This window comes from Mixophyes fleayi, chromosome 12 (assembly GCF_038048845.1).
Source record: "Mixophyes fleayi isolate aMixFle1 chromosome 12, aMixFle1.hap1, whole genome shotgun sequence".
Lineage (NCBI taxonomy): Eukaryota > Metazoa > Chordata > Amphibia > Anura > Limnodynastidae > Mixophyes > Mixophyes fleayi.
This window is the reverse complement of record NC_134413.1, coordinates 29,640,663-29,656,584: the sequence shown is the minus strand read 5'-3', so window position 1 is coordinate 29,656,584 and position 15,922 is coordinate 29,640,663. Positions and strand designations below refer to the sequence as shown.

The following is a 15,922-nucleotide window of genomic DNA, read 5'->3' as shown; positions in this document are numbered from 1 at the left end:
TGTGTGCACCATTCTCTATAAGCTCTAGAGACCGTGGTAAAATCCTGGCGTCCAGCAGTTTCTGAGATACTCAAACCAACCCATCTGGTACCAACCATCATTCACAAGTACAAGTCACTTAGGTCACGTTTCCTCACGTGCACCTCTTGGTTAAACAAAGTCTTGGTGTTTGGGGCACACTACACATTTGTGGTAAATGTTTTATGGACCGCTTTCTGCAGTAGCCTCTGAACCACTGTTGTGCCATCTATGGTAGTGTTGGACAAACGTCTAGGTTTACGTCCTAGTGTATTTAATATCAAAATCCAGTATTATGGGGAACCCATTGTAGCTTATTGAAGGATCATGAGCCCTGAAAAATATTTTGTCCACTGTAAGGCCTCCTGCCCAATGGGTGTACTAGCATTAAAACTTTAGTAAAGACATTTCTACAACACATGTAAACTGGTCTGTCAAAGTGTTTTGGTGCATTGCGCTCTGTCACGGTGTTTCCCAGTGCAAAAGTGCTAGATACACCCCAGCCATGAGGTGGCCAATCCCACATCATGACGTGACCCAAATCCACCCTCCCTGCCCCCCCTTCATTCCTAGTATACAAAATCGGGTGATAAGCTGAACCTGAGCTGCTCTCTTTCAACACATATCATGGACCTTGCTCAGCAGTATATCCTCTGCGTGTGCCATAATGTGCGCTTGTATAACACTTACTAATAATTACAAATATCTAGTAGCTGCTAACCATATAACTATAAAATAACCTAAGAAGATAAAGAACTACTAAATTTACTAGACATAAATCTAAATTCTTAGCACTAAATAACTGACAGAATGTGCTGATGTTTTTGTTTTAATGTATGAAACTACCTAACAATGTATTCTTAACACCTATCTAACTACCTAATAACCCTTTGCTAATATCTCCCAAATGGCAAAAGATTAGCAAACTAATGTCAAACATTTTTTTTTAAGCTGTTAAAACAACTTAAAACCCTGGAAGTAACCAACCAATGTATTTACAGTGGGTTATAGATAATAGTGCTCTGACCTCCTGTTTATGCATTGTGGCTGGTCCTGAGCCAGTTAAAGATTAACCACTAAATATTTGTTTTGATTTTTACTTTCCTCCATCCAATAAAATCGCTTAGCGGGACTGTACAGCTACAGGGGGAAAATTACAATATATCTAGTTAAAAGATCAGTGTTACATTTGGAAAACCGATGCTTGTAATAATACAGAACTGTTGTTGATGGATGTAGACTTTTATTGCTAAAATTGATATGCCAGACTCTTGTTTCCTGTGTGTAGCTGGGAGATTTAAATCTTAAACTGGGTATACACTACTGAAAGGTAAAATTACAATCTGTTATCTAACACGATTGTACCAACTACTCCCGATCAGCATGCAGATTCATGTGTACATGCTATATACATGTTTTAAAAGATTTACTCTTGGATCTAGGCGCTTCAACTGTCATAACCATTGCCTGAAAAGATCATGACTCTGTAAACTCTATGGAGATCCTGATTGTGAGTGCATAGACACTGCAGGATTGGAAGGATGTCGTTCCATAACTGAACGAGATTTATAGTTCTGCTGAACAATCAAATCAAACGATGATCTGTGCTTTGAAACGATCCTCGTTCATCGCTGGAGCGTACACACTAACGCAATATTGGGCCTAGCGGCCGTTTATAATACTCTGCTGAAAACACTGTATTGTATGGGGCAGCGCGGTGGCTTAGTGGTTAGCACTTCTGCCTTACAGCACTGGGGTCATGAGCTCAATTCCCGACCATGGCCTTATCTATAAGGAATTTGTATGTTCTCCCCGTGCTTGCGTGGGTTTCCACTGGGTGCTCCGGTTTCCCCCCACACTCCAAAAACATACTAGTAGGTCAATTGGCTGCTGACAAATTGACCCTAGTCTCTGTGTGTTAGGGAATCTAGACTGTAAGCTCCAATGGGGCAGGGACTGATGTGAGTGAGTTCTCTGTACAGCGCTGTGGAATTAGTGGCGCTATATAAATGGTGATGATGATTCCAGCCGTAGAAAGTGATTTCCTGTTAAAGGGTTGATGTCCACCTTGGGGAAGGATGATTCCTAAAATTGGGGATACTAAAATATAGCGGCAATCTAAACATTGCAGTCTACATGGTGCCTGAGAAAGGAGCAGCAGCACTGTAGTGTTAGAATGGTGACAGCAGATTGTGTCATAAATAAACTATCTTGAGAACTACCTAGATGTTACAGCTAAATAAAAAGTCTAAACATTTTAGTGTGTGATACAAACTGTAAGTTACCTTACATTGACAAAGCTCTAGATATTTGACATTTTGTGATGTTGATGACAATTTCTTATAGCAACCAGTCAGATGTGTCCTCTTTCTAGCGTAGTTTAGTATATTAAGTACTGAGCTAACATTAACGCTCTTGGTTACTGCAGGCAATGTTTGAATTGATGGAAAACTAAGTGTGTGTGTGTGTACTGGTCCATTCGCTTATACCAGTGGATTCCAAACTTTTTCAGTTCAAGGCACCCTTAGGGTCTCCCAAATTTTTTCAAGGCACCCCTAAGCCAAAATAATTACCACTGGCCCTGGCTAAGGCACCCCTGTGAGATCTCCAAGGCACCCCAGGGAGCCTAGGCGCACAGTTTGGGAACCACTGGCTTATACTATCTTTTAGAATATCGGAATTGAAGGGTGTTCAGCAGGCTTTACGAATGCGAATTGACTGCCTGACTTTAATACCTATGTGTACTAGCCCCTAATTGATGTAGGAAAAACTAGTATAGCACAATGTTGATAATATAATAACACCATACTTACCAACTCCCGGTTGTTTCCGGGAGAGGGTGGGGGGCATTTTGGCCCCGCCCCCCCCCACGAAAACGTAATTTGAGTCGCGGGGGCGGGATCAAAATGACGCAATTAGCCTCGTCCCGCCCTCCAAAATGGCGTGATTCACCGAGAATCGCGTCAAATGACGCGATTCTCGGTGAGATTGGGATGCGGGAGAAATGCCAGCGAGCCCGGGAGACTGACCCAAATTTCGGGAGTCTCCCGGACTTTCCGGGAGAGTTGGCATGTATGAATAACACTTGTATGTTACGTTTACTGGACTTTTTAAAAGGTATCAGATATATATATATATATTTATTTATTTTTTCTTATCACCTTAAGAGCGAAGATTTGTAATAATAAAAATAAATTCGTACACCTGTAGTATTCCCGAGTGTGAAACTGTTTTTGGGACTGAACAGGAAGATGTATATGTCTGGTATTAACATTTTTTAAAGTGGTTCAAAAGATAATTCAGTCTAGAAGTAAAGTGCTAATCTTCCCCTCACATAGTGTTGTGCAGGATCTGTTCCTTGCACTGAAAACTGAATTATTACATGCAAACATTGGCTAACTTCCATGAAAAGTGTTTTTTTTACCATTTATCCTCCCATTATAGCAACACAATATAATTTAAATGGGAAAAAAAACTCTATTCTATCTTACTGAAATGTTTTCAATCTTTCTCTTGCAGAGGTAAAACAAGCAGCTTTGATATCCGTAACAAGCAGGGGACTACAAAGGTAAATAAACAATACATCATTAGAAATGTAGTAGTCCATTTTTCTCACAGTGCTGTGCTGGTACACACAGGCATGTGTGCAAACGCAGACAAAGCATTTTACACTGTCCTCTATTATAACCGAGCACTACAAGTGTGTTCTGAAAGACTCCCTGCAGGATAATGTACTGTGTACTTTGTGAACTGGATTGTATTGCACTAAGCATTGACACTTCTGAATACTGCAGACTTGGAGTGTGTGTAGAGGTCCTTTCACATACATTTAAGTGATAGAGAGCATGTCTATGGACCAGTGTGTATGGCATGGAGTTGTATCGAACCTCAGAACCAAGGACAATTTCCCCTATCACCCCACACACCTTCTACTGCTATAGCTCCACTTGCTATCTATGCTGTAATACTCCTCAGTGACATATTTTATTGTAGCCAGAAACCGTCCAAGCTCTTAAAATGCCTTCGGCTTAGAACCCATGTTGTAGTTTTCCTTCCATATCCCTATCCGTGCTGGTATTCCCTGTAGGAATCCCCCCTATCTCGGCCTCTCCCTCTACTTTTTACTATAGATATTTAAATTTGTGTCTGTTCAAGACATTTTGTGTCTTATATTGTGCAAAAATGTACTGAAAAAGAAAAATAGTTGTACAACAGTATGGAATAATTTCAATACCCATCGCATCACCATCACTTATTTATATAGCGCCAGCAAATTCCATAGCGCTTTACAGTTGGGAACAAACACCGTAATAAAACAATACTGGGAAATACAGACAGACAGAGGTCAGTCTGCCTTGCCCACATGCTTACAATCATAATCTGGGTACACACTACAGAAATGTCGACCAACTTTTTATGCAGAGCAATTTTACATGCGACCGATGGTCCGATCGCTCAGTCCATGGACTGCATACACACTAGCCTTGTTTAGGACGAGAAAGGGAAGAGCGGACGTCCCTTTAGCAACTTTTTACAGCCATGTTGTCGTGAGCAATGATTTTAATGCCGTACACACTGCAGCGACATTTACGGGAAATGTAACGAGATACCAAAGACATTAGCATAAAGGGGCAGAGCTTTCACTATAGTTAACTCCCAAAACAGCATAAAAACAGAAGGCTACACTGTCTCTTCCTTCATTCCTATTTGTAAACCTACAATGGCTACAGTAGTACAAGAACAAGCAACTCCACTTCTCCTGCTTGCTGTGGCAAGAAGACTGCTGGTACGGAACCAAAGAGAAAGAAGGAGGAAGAGTAGATCTTGTTGGAGCAAAGATTGGTTCAAGAGGAGAGACACGTTCTGCCATATGCCCCTGCTACAGGAGATACGGGACAGGTGCAATACACATCTATACAATACACAAGCCTGTAATGTGTGGATTCCGCACCACGTGGGACTGGGACAGAGCTCAAAAATTTACATACACGCCCCCCAGGTCGAGGAAGTATAGGAGGATTGTCGTGGATCGGTCGGAAGTTTATACACACTACACAGCGGAAACGAGATTGGAACGAAAATATTAAACGGTACGACCAACCAAATGAGGCGGCAATCGTCCATTTGGGCAGACTTTCGACCATCGTGTCACTGCACACACTGACCCGACTTTTGAACGAGCGGTCGTATGTCTACTGATTCAGCCGATTATTGGACGAAAACCGTGTAGTGTACCCAGCTTAAGGCAGTGGTTCCCAAACTTTTGCAGTTCGCGGCACCCTTAGTCCCCATAATTTTTTCAAGGCACCCCTCCAAAATAATTACTGAGCAGTCCTGTTTTACAAGTAGTTGGGTCAAAAAAATGTATTGAGTATTTAGGTCAAGACAGAAATACTTATTTAGTTGTATGCAAAAATGCCCCCTCTGCATCCAGTCACTCTGCCTTCTCTTGCGCTGACCCCTCTCCCCCCTTTTGCGCTGCCCTCTCCTCTGGCCTCTGTCACGGCGAGCCAGAAAAAAACCAAACAAAACATAAACTTACCAATCCGCGCGGCGCCGGGACCCAGCATCCTCCTCTTTCACACACTAAGCTGCGTGAGAGCGGAGGATGCACACTTTGGGAACCGGTGATCTAAGGGACAGTGGGGTTTGATACATGAGATTAAGTGCTGTATATTCCATATTGGGCCAGTCAGATTACATCCGAAGCAGCCCTCAACCTCATGACCTGAGATTATTAGAACGCCGCTATTAATCTTACTTATGGTTGTGTAACAGTTTATTTGCACAATTGCTTGTTTTTGTTGGCATTTTAAATTATGAATTAAAAAAGAAAATCCAGTTAAAATTTGTCTCCTGTAATATGTTGAATGGACAGTTTCACTTGTTTCCTGACAATATATTGTGCTTTGTCTTTTCGATGTCTCTGGTTCCCAGTGCAGTGCTAAGCTGTGTTATGAGTATTGGTTAAGCCTTTAAATGTCTGTCTCCTAACAAAACCTTGGGCAGACCAGTACAGTTTAAATTAAAAAATTTTAAATAAATTCAGTATATGCTTAAGTGCGTTTTAGACAGGATTGAATTTATAAATCACTGGAAGCCCAGAACCTTGGAGTGGATTTTGTATAAAACCTCTGAAGAGCGGCACTCATTAGCTTTTCTAAACCAAGTGTCTATAAAGGTAAATGTAATGCTCTGTGTTCTCCTTCAGTTCAGTAATGATTTCTGCTTCCTAATAGTGTTGGTCTTTCTGTATAGCACTTAGCAGGCCCTGTGTCTGATGAGCAGTGTTGATATGGGAGGAATTCGGCTTCTGTAAGCTGTTCTTGAACATGGTGTCATCACATGGGAGAGGTAGAAGTTAGAGTTTCACTTTGGTGTGTTTACTAACCGGCTTTTGTTATAAATATGCATGGGATGATGCATGTATTCACATTGAGGTCAGTGATGTAATGGATTTGTTTGTGTGGTAGACTGATCTTGGAGCTAAAAAGAAAAGGTACACTTATTATTATAAAATAATAGGAGACAGATCTGGCTTTTCTGTAACCTTCTTTGCCTGCTGTGTGCAGGATGGCGAATATCTGACAGCAGCTGCATCACTACTACTGTAAAGACAAATACAGTGTGTGCTGGGTACACAGTATAGAGCTCTTAAGTGTGATATTAAGTAATTAAATAGTAATTACCAAGTTAAAAAGTGTGAAAAGATTTGATCATAGTAACATAATCTGTCTGTTATCCTAATATGTATATATGTACCTACCTACTAAAGTAGCTTAGTAGAGTGTATAGCACTTAAGTTCCTGTCATCTTTGGGGGGGAAATTCATGTCTGCCCCCTCTGACTATTTGTTTTGCCAATGACTGGTCTCCGAATATAGCAGGAGCTTCAGGACAGGAAATTGTTTATAGAGATGTGTATGTAGGATAGTTATTATATTTGCCATTTAGACCCATAGGATAGAGAAAATACCCTCCCATATCCTTCTCTTTTTCGCACATAGTAACTCCTACAGAGCTTTGATCATCTCTCTTCATAGCTTGTATAGCTATGGGTATCTCTTAGATCATAAACAATTATAGTTCTGAATGGGCCCTGAGCAGTAATATGGAGATCTAGATGGAAGAGAAGACACATCTGCTGGGCCTTGCTCCCCTATCTCACAGCAGGACGTGTGTATTGGTGCTTAGGCCTGTATGCCAGGCACATGGAGTACATAGGGTCGAAACCCTTGACTCCCGTTCGTCTAGGGCCAAGTGTCAACAGTACATTGCTACACCAGTGATCAAATGTATAATTAAAAAATCAGCAAAATAATGGATTTTTAGATGTAATGTATTTTCATTATGGCAACACGCCCACTTCCACCTCTGGTAACACTAGTAGTATGTAATGCAAATCCGTTTTAAAGATCACAACCTGAACTTATCTTAGGGGGTTATAGAAAAGATGAGTAACTTTTTTCAAACTGGCTCCTGTATAGGAGGGCAGAAGCAATGATTGGGAAAGGCATTTCGGGAAAAAGCGCAAAGAAAAGCGAGAGATAATCCGTTTGTATTGCGCATATAAAGCTATGTAGCTGAAAGTGAAGATAATCTTTTTTTTTTTTTTTTGTATGTGTTTGAGAGAATGCATGCACAAAATAAAGAAACAAGTTTTATATTGATAGAGAATGACCTCCCATGTGGTGTAGGACCTTTTATTGTCTCTGCGACGTGTACATTTTTGCATGTCTGTTACACGTGCAAAATATGTCCCGCCCCATAGTGCTAATTCTGAAACCAGATGGCAGCCTACGCTTCTGTAACGATTTTTGTAAGCTAAATGCAGTGTCCAAATTCGATGCCTGCCCCCGTATAGATGAGCCGATAGCAAGGTTAAGTACAGCCAAATATCTCACAACACTTGATTTGACAAAAGATTATTGACAGGTACCATTTACCGATAGCTCAAAGGAAAAAACAGCCTTCACTATTCCAGAAGGGCTCTATCAATATAAGGTGTTGTCATTTCTATTACATGGGGCCCCTGCAACCTTACAGCCTGCCTTGGATAAGTTGTTGCAGTCCTACAGACAGTATGCAGCGGCCTATCTAGATGATGTACTAACTGAGAGTCCCAATCTGGACTGTGAATTACAACAAGCAGTGTTGGACTCTCTTGAAGTTAGGTACCTGGGCTTTACCATTGGAAGAGGTTTGGTTAAGCCCTGGTTGACTTAAATTGAGCCTATCCAATATTGGCGCTGTCCTCTGAATAAAAAAAACCCCCAAAAAAAAGTGAGAGCCTTTTTGGGGGATCACAGGGTATTACCAGCAATTCATCTCTAATTTCACCTCCACAGCAGTCCCATTGTTGGACCTAACAAAAGGAAAGCAGCCTAATATGGTGTGGTGGGACCCTGAGGCAGAGAGAGCCATTCTGGCATTAAAAGCGCCATTCTTAATAATGCCAGATTTCTCAAAAGAATTTGTGGTGCAGACAGATTCCTCAGATATAGGGGTAGGTGCTGTGTTGTCCCAAACCAGAGATGGGGAAGAGCACTCGATAAAATATCTGAGTAGAAAGCTCAATGAACATGAAAAGAGGTACACTATTGTAGAGAAGGAAATCTTGGCTATTAAGTGGGCATTAGACACTCAGATATTACCTCTTGGGAAGACCGTTTAAGTTGGTGATCATGCCCTGTTAAGGTGGATGTCCACAAATAAAAGCCAAAATGTCCAGGTTACGAGATGGTTTCTAGCCTTACAGGCTAGAAACCAAAGTTTACAGTGGAGCCTGATACACAGTTGGCCAACGCTGATACGTTGTCTCGGGTCTCCTGCTCAGGGGCTACAAGTATTCCAGTCCCAAGGTCAAAACAGGGGAGGAGGATGTGTGACAGTCACTGGTGTAGTATATGAAAACGGGTATATTCACCTAGGTTCCTAACCTACTGTTTTTAAAAGCCCCAGCCGAGTACGTGTCTGTAGTAGCTGTGAGCTGCAGGACTATAGGCTTGTTGAAAAGCTGGAAAAGGGTCCTGGGGTTTATGGATGGGGAGAGAGAGAGGGTGGGCTTCATCCATTAGGCCTGTTAACTGGGTTTTCTAGGTTACCTGCGATCCTAATAGTTATGAGGAGTTGTACCTGAATGGTGCTGGTAAAAGGCTGCAGCTCAGTCAGTCGCTCACTGCCCCCAATGGGGACAGGGGCTGCAGAGTCTTTGTGAGCGAAAAGACAGATATCTGCCTGTAAGTGAACTGTCCTGACTAAACATTTGCCACTTCTGAAACTGCTTTATGTTTTATTTTGGTTTTTAGTTGGAGGCGGACGCAAGTTGTTTATTTTGGAGTTTTCTGTTGTTTTTCTTACTTAATAAAACTGTCTGATGCCACTTGCATGAAAACTGTGGATTTGTGACATCTCTTGGCTGCTATAAATACTATCTACCCCAGGAGATGGCACTGGGACCCCCTACCTGGTCACAGAGATACTTGTTTTGTGGTGACATCACAGGCGATCAATTGTGTACCTATTTTTTTTTTTTAATTTTTAAGGTCACATCAGCTTGTTGGTAAATTCATAAACGGGGCAAAACCAGAGATGTCACTATCGCATCTTTTCCTCTATCCTAAATCTTTACCCCTTTTATATAAGGTCTAAAACTACAGCAGATGAAACATTTATAGTCTTATTGTATTTTATTTAATTTTAACTGAACAAGCTTATAATTTTTGTATTCTCTTTTGTAATATATATTTTATCTCTCTTCCCATGAGGGATCTGATTATACTGATGCATTCACAGAGCAGAGGCTCTTATAGTAGAAGTGAGGAAAAGAGAATCTACAGCATACTTTTGGTAATAGAGTAGCCTGGGTTATGTCTTCTACATGGATTGGCTGAGCTTAGTTAGATAAAATATGATATTGGCCACAATAATATCATCATTTCTGTGATTCAGAATGGTCACGTTTTGCTGTGCAGCCTTTTTATTTTTATACTGCTTAGGGCATATGAAGCACGTTCACATTAACAAGACAGGGTGCACAGAGAGGAGACTTTGTTTAGATATGGTAATTGGAGGAAAGACGCACTGGAGCACATAACTGACCCGGTTAATGATCACAGAATGGAAAATGTACACTATGGACTGAATTGTGTGGGCGCCTGACTGCCCAAGGTCAGTGTGACTCAAATAAACTGAGACTGTTCTTATTGGTAGTTTCTAATCAATTCCCAAACAATGCATTGGGGTTTTTGTTTTATAAATAGAAATGTCAGCGTTCTAATTATAAAAAGATGGAAATTTCCTGTGAAAAGGAACATTTTTCATGAAGTCTGTAGTATTAAATAAAGCATGTGTGTGGAACTGTGAAATTTGTTTTGGGTGTCTTCTACACTCCATGATGTTTATCGGTGTTCAACCAGCTACGCTTGCTACAGCTAAATCGGGAACAGACCAGATGACCAATGTATTTGGAGCGTTTTATTTATTTGCTATGTATTCACTGATCCTGGGTGATCTCCACTGTGGTGTACTGGATGTCTTAGACTTTTTTTTTTATCATTTCAATTAATTCTGAATACAAAAAAATAAACATTCAGCACACAGACTAGATAAAACCTTTTTTTTTTTTTTTTTTTTTTAAAATCCCCGAACCCCCCCCAAACACGTTTACTTGATTAGTCGTCCTGCAATATTTTTTTATTATTATTATTGTTATGCCCTGGAGCACAAGTATGACTTCTACATTTTGTGTCTCACAGCCTTAAGATGGGAATAGGGTGCACCTGTTCAAGGCAGTAGACAGCTGCTGTAAAAGCAGTGCTTCAAGCCCATGAAGGTAACCGTCACCCTGCAAGATGGATTTGTGCCTGCACAGCATTTAATATTTGTCTTGCGACATTCGACTAAATGCTGAATATTTGCTACTACCACCAAGTTCCCTTTAAACTGTTTCAAAATGAGACACCCATTTTGTCTACTTGTTATACGCCCAAGTACACTCTGCTCCCTGTGGTGAGGGTAATTTGTGCTATTTTGTCTGTCTTTAGATTCCATAACCATTCTTATTGGTAAGTTGCTTTTTGCCTGCTGCCAAAGGTTTGGGAAATTTCCTCTCACATCCCAAGTCACTAACTTGGGTCTTTAAATACCCTGCCCTGTCTCCAAGAATTGGCATTTGTGCTAACTGCTGAAAAAATATACAAATACAAATCTGTGGTCTCAAGAAATATTTTGTGCAGTATCGAGACAGCCAGGGGACCCCTCTCTCAATCACACATCTACCAAAATAAACTGTTACTTTTTGCATTTCAGCGTGCATTATTATTTTTTGTTCTTTCATTTGTAACGCCATTTAGGACACACCTTACTGTACACTCTTGTGAACAGGGCCTCAGGAGAATTAGTAAATCTGAACTCAGAAATTGTCACTTACTATGCAAATCCCTTTTAAAAGAAAAGGCAGCTAGTTACTGCAATTAATTGGTGTGCAACACTTTCTATTTCTTCGTTTGGTAGCAGTTAGGGTTTCTTTTTCTCCCCACCCCCCAAAAATGTAGTCCATGTACAAATATAAACACCTTTCTGTTCTCCAGAACATGAAGTCTCTTTGTTTACTGCTTGAGATGTAGCTTGCAGTACAGAGGACCTGGAGAACACTTCCAGATTTGTCTTGCATACTTTTTGTTCTAGCTAAGCTTTTCCTTGGCCCACAAGCTTGTGTGCAGTCCCAGCAGATTCCAGCCAGCACAGAGCTGTGATTGGTAGGTCCCGCTCTGCCTGCTGCTGATTGATGACACAGCATTTGTCTTTTTTATCCAAAGCATTCATCAAAATATCCTTATACTTCTGTTTTGTAAACTAAATGGTAAGCAAAATAACTATTAAATGCTTCCTTGTGTGGAAAATTGACACACTGGGTATGTGACTGTAATATTTTACGTAGGTGTTTAAATCAAAGAGTAAAAACCATATGAAACGCATTGGGTGTATGCTGTAGCCTTTATAACATACACCAATCCTTTCTTTGACTTTGTCCTCATGGTAATTTATGAAAAAATACCTGGTATAGCGTGCAGAGAATTAAATGTAATGTGACTAACAGACATTCTTATTGTGCAGTTTCATCTAAAGTCTCATGTTTGCTCTGCAGGTTCTGAGGATTGAAAAATGAACAAACTTCGTCAGAGTTTCCGACGTAAGAAAGATGTGTATGTCCCAGAGGCCAGCCGACCCCACCAGTGGCAAACGGATGAAGAATCTGTCAGGACTGGGAAATGTAGCTTTCAAGTTAAGGTATTTATGACTAGACATTACATTTGTATTGTTTACCATTATTAGAAGATTTTTTTTAGAATATTTACTTTTATATGTGAGTGTTCCTCTTTAATTTAGTTTTGTTTTCTATATAGTTTTATCATGTGTGGGGACTATGTAATAGTTATGCAATATTTTTTTATTGCACTTAAACCTTGGCAATACAAATCGCTCCAAAAAGAGTAATGTGATAGACTTTTTTTTATAAATAGACACCACTACGTGTCACAGGAAGGGCAAAGATTAGATGACTTGAATTTTTCTGCAGTGGTTCTGTTTATGATGGTATCACACAGTTGCTGCAGAATTGTCTGCCGCATATTTATGCTCTGAATCTCCCATCTTAAGCGTCTATTGGATTTAGATCTGGTGACTGGAGGCCATTGGAGTACACTGGACTCCTTGTCATGCCATGAATCCAGTTTGAGATGACGTGTACTTTGGCACATTATCCTGCAGGAGGTAGCCATTGGAAAATGGGTAAACTATCCATAATTGGATGCACATGGTCAGCAACAGTACTCTGGTAGGCTGTGGAATCTTAATGTTGTTCAATTAGTATTAAGGGTATATAATGTGTGTGAACAATATTGCCCTCACTATAAGTGCACATGGCTCAATAGCTGTTATGTTGGCACCGAATTTTATTTTATTTTTTTTAGCCTGATTGCCTAAGCAAATAACTTGCTTCTAATAGAATTAATTGCATATATGACAATCTGGGGAGGAATGGGGAGAGGTGTGGAACCACACGTGCACCTTTTGGTTAAACCAAGTCTTGGTGTTTGGGTCGCAATATACATTTGTGCTATACGCATTATGGAAATCTTGCTGCAGTAGCATTTAGGACGATACTGTGGTACCTAATAATAAATTGTGTAGCTCTAATACTCCTATATGTATAGGAAGCCGTCACATTCACATATATTACATGCCACTGTAGGAATAGTATGTTTTCTATTCTATGTTGCCTTACAGCAAATCGGGTTTCACTGGCTCATGAGATGACATGGCTCTGGGCAACAAACGTTACAATGATACTACTAGACTACATAAGGTTACTCTTTGCTAATAATACATTATCAAATATAATATTTGCTTTTGAGAAACTACACACTATGTGACGCTGGAGCAAGTGGTAGCATGCGACATTGTGTACGTCATTCCATGTCCTCTTAGATTTCTTTTTTCTTTTTTCTTTTTTTGCAGACGTTTTCACAATAGTAAAGATCATGTGGGTAAAATTTTGAAGTACACCCTAACCGTTGCTAAATATACCAGCTCAGTATTGCTTAACACAACAAAAATAGTTGGAGGCTGCAGCTTAGTATCATGTTTTGTTGGGTGTTTCCACTTCCCTTTAAATTCATTGGTGAATAACGGGAAAATACATTTGATTCTGCCAGTCCATGCCTTGTGATGTGATAGGAGGAGGGTTAAATGTATTCCTAGCAAATATTAAACAAATATTCAAACACAATTTAAAATACCTGTTTGGGTTTTCTGTTTTCCCAGATAAGTGTGCTGTCTTTTGTTTGGAGCACCATGACTATTACATGCTAAATTGCAAGAAAAAAATGACCTTTGTCTTTCCCCTCACCTTCCATGGTCTTTCTTGTTAAAATATTTAGCAGCTCACGGTGTCTGCAGGAAAAGTCACTTGAGAATTATTTCTGTGTGTCGGCAAAAATTTGCCCACTTCTCATGTTGTGGTTCTCAGAATTTTGTGGATAACCGGTCTCTAAATAAATCTGTATTTACTATTATTTTGCTGCTAAAATAAATGTTTGGAATGAATATTACCCCGGCAGATGATTGATTTGAGCGCTCAGTGTTAGGACCATACCCTAATTTGGCTACACACATATGGGGCCTGACTGTATGTTCAGCTGTTCCGTGCTGTGGCTCTCCAGGTGTCAGTGGCCTGCTAGTGTGGCTGTTTATTAATACTTGATTATTATGTGGCACAGGAGTCCTTTTGGGACCATATATCCTGCAATATTCATCCAATCGTCAATTATTGCTGCAGATATTGTAACGTGTACCCACCATTAGAAATTATAGTATTGCTGCCTAATGGTTTGCCCTTTTACACTCTGTAAGCTAAGTGTGCGTAGCCGATAGTATTTATAGTTTACCCCACGTGTGAATATAGGAATATAAATACCCAGTTTTTGAGAATAGAATGAACTTGCACACAGTTATTTCGACCAATAAACTAGGGCACTGTGCATAATATTTTGAAGGTCTTAAGGTTGAACTCAGGTCTATACAATGGCATGCAATGCAAAGACTTTTTAATTTAGCTTTGGTCTATGTTCAGTAAGTCCTCTCACAATCCAGCTGAACGATTCAAACCAGATGACAAGCTTTTGAAGATTGCCAGGTTCAGTCAAATGACAGTCAAAACAACGTGTTCTCTCATGAACGCAAACATCTTAAAGTTGTCGCACACTTGACAATCCCAACATTCAATTTGTTTGTTGTTTTATCAAATTATAACAAAGTTTGCGTGTGGTTGACTATGCATTGAATACTATCAAACCTAGGCGATGGATAATGGTTTTTTTTTGGAAATTATTCATCCACAATCGATTTAGGGTGAAGCTTAATTGCAGAATTACAAAAGGCCCATATATTAATAAAGTCCATTGAGGTTATCTTTTTCCTATACAGGCAAGCATTGTAAATCGTTGCTAAAAATGCTCTATAATTCAATGTGTCGTTATATTTCATATGTATTTTGCTGTTTGGCAATGTTCTACTGCAGATATAGAAATTCATTTAAAAAATAAGTTGGCTGAAAATAGTCAGAAATGGCATAATTAAACGGGCCTAAGAAAGCGATTTTGATACCGGTCAATAGAATCAAGGTTTGGTTGACCCTTTTGAAAGGGGCATTCGTTATGCAGATTCTCCAGTTAGACATCCCACTCATTAGGCCATTCTAGCATTAGAAAACCAGCAAAGTGGAAATGATTAAATCTGTCTAATTGAGAACCAAGTCTATTGCCATCTTGTGGATATTTACACTAACTTCATCTTGCCAATACCTTAGATTGGAAAAACATTAGAGGTTAAATAAACCTAAAAACCTAGCTTAATGGTTTTACAAATCCACAAGCAAATATTTTTTCTCTTTCATGCCATTGGGGGACACTGCAAAACATTGGTGTATAGTAGGTGGTCCAGGAGTTTGGCACTTTAAACATAACTTCTTTGAACATACACTCTTCCCCTACTATGCCCTTCCCATCAGGAAGCAGGCTTTGTTTTAGTTAAAGTGCTCAGGAGGTAAGGCATTTTATTTTTGGTTCCTACCTGTTTTTTTTGTTTTTTTTAAATGGACACTTTGGAGGGAATTCAAAGTAACGCCGCACTAAACCTATTACCGTTAATACGGTAGTTTTAATCCTGCTTGCAGCTCACGGAGCTGCGAGCAAAAATCCGTATTAACAGTAATTACGCGCACAATTACAGTAATAATTGTGCAGGCCGCGTTACATTCTGCAGTAACGTGGCCAAGTGAATTCCCCCCATAGGGTTAATTATTTGAATTTTCTAAAAAAAATAAAATAATTCTCAGCACCGCA

At 39.9% G+C, this 15,922-nt stretch overlaps 1 protein-coding gene across 4 annotated transcripts in view; it reads left to right on the top strand.

Annotated features, from left to right (window-relative positions):
* The window catches only part of NUMB (NUMB endocytic adaptor protein), a 68,322-nt gene that overhangs the window by 28,363 nt on the left and 24,037 nt on the right, over positions 1–15,922 (top strand). For 3 of the 4 annotated variants that reach the window (XM_075192500.1, XM_075192497.1, XM_075192501.1), the window contains exons 2-3: positions 3,538–3,586; positions 12,166–12,308. In XM_075192500.1, the coding sequence (XP_075048601.1) occupies positions 12,183–12,308 (126 nt within the window). In that variant the 5' untranslated portion in view covers positions 3,538–3,586; positions 12,166–12,182. The remainder of the gene's footprint in view (positions 1–3,537; positions 3,587–12,165; positions 12,309–15,922) is intronic. The other variant, XM_075192498.1, reaches the window with a different exon arrangement.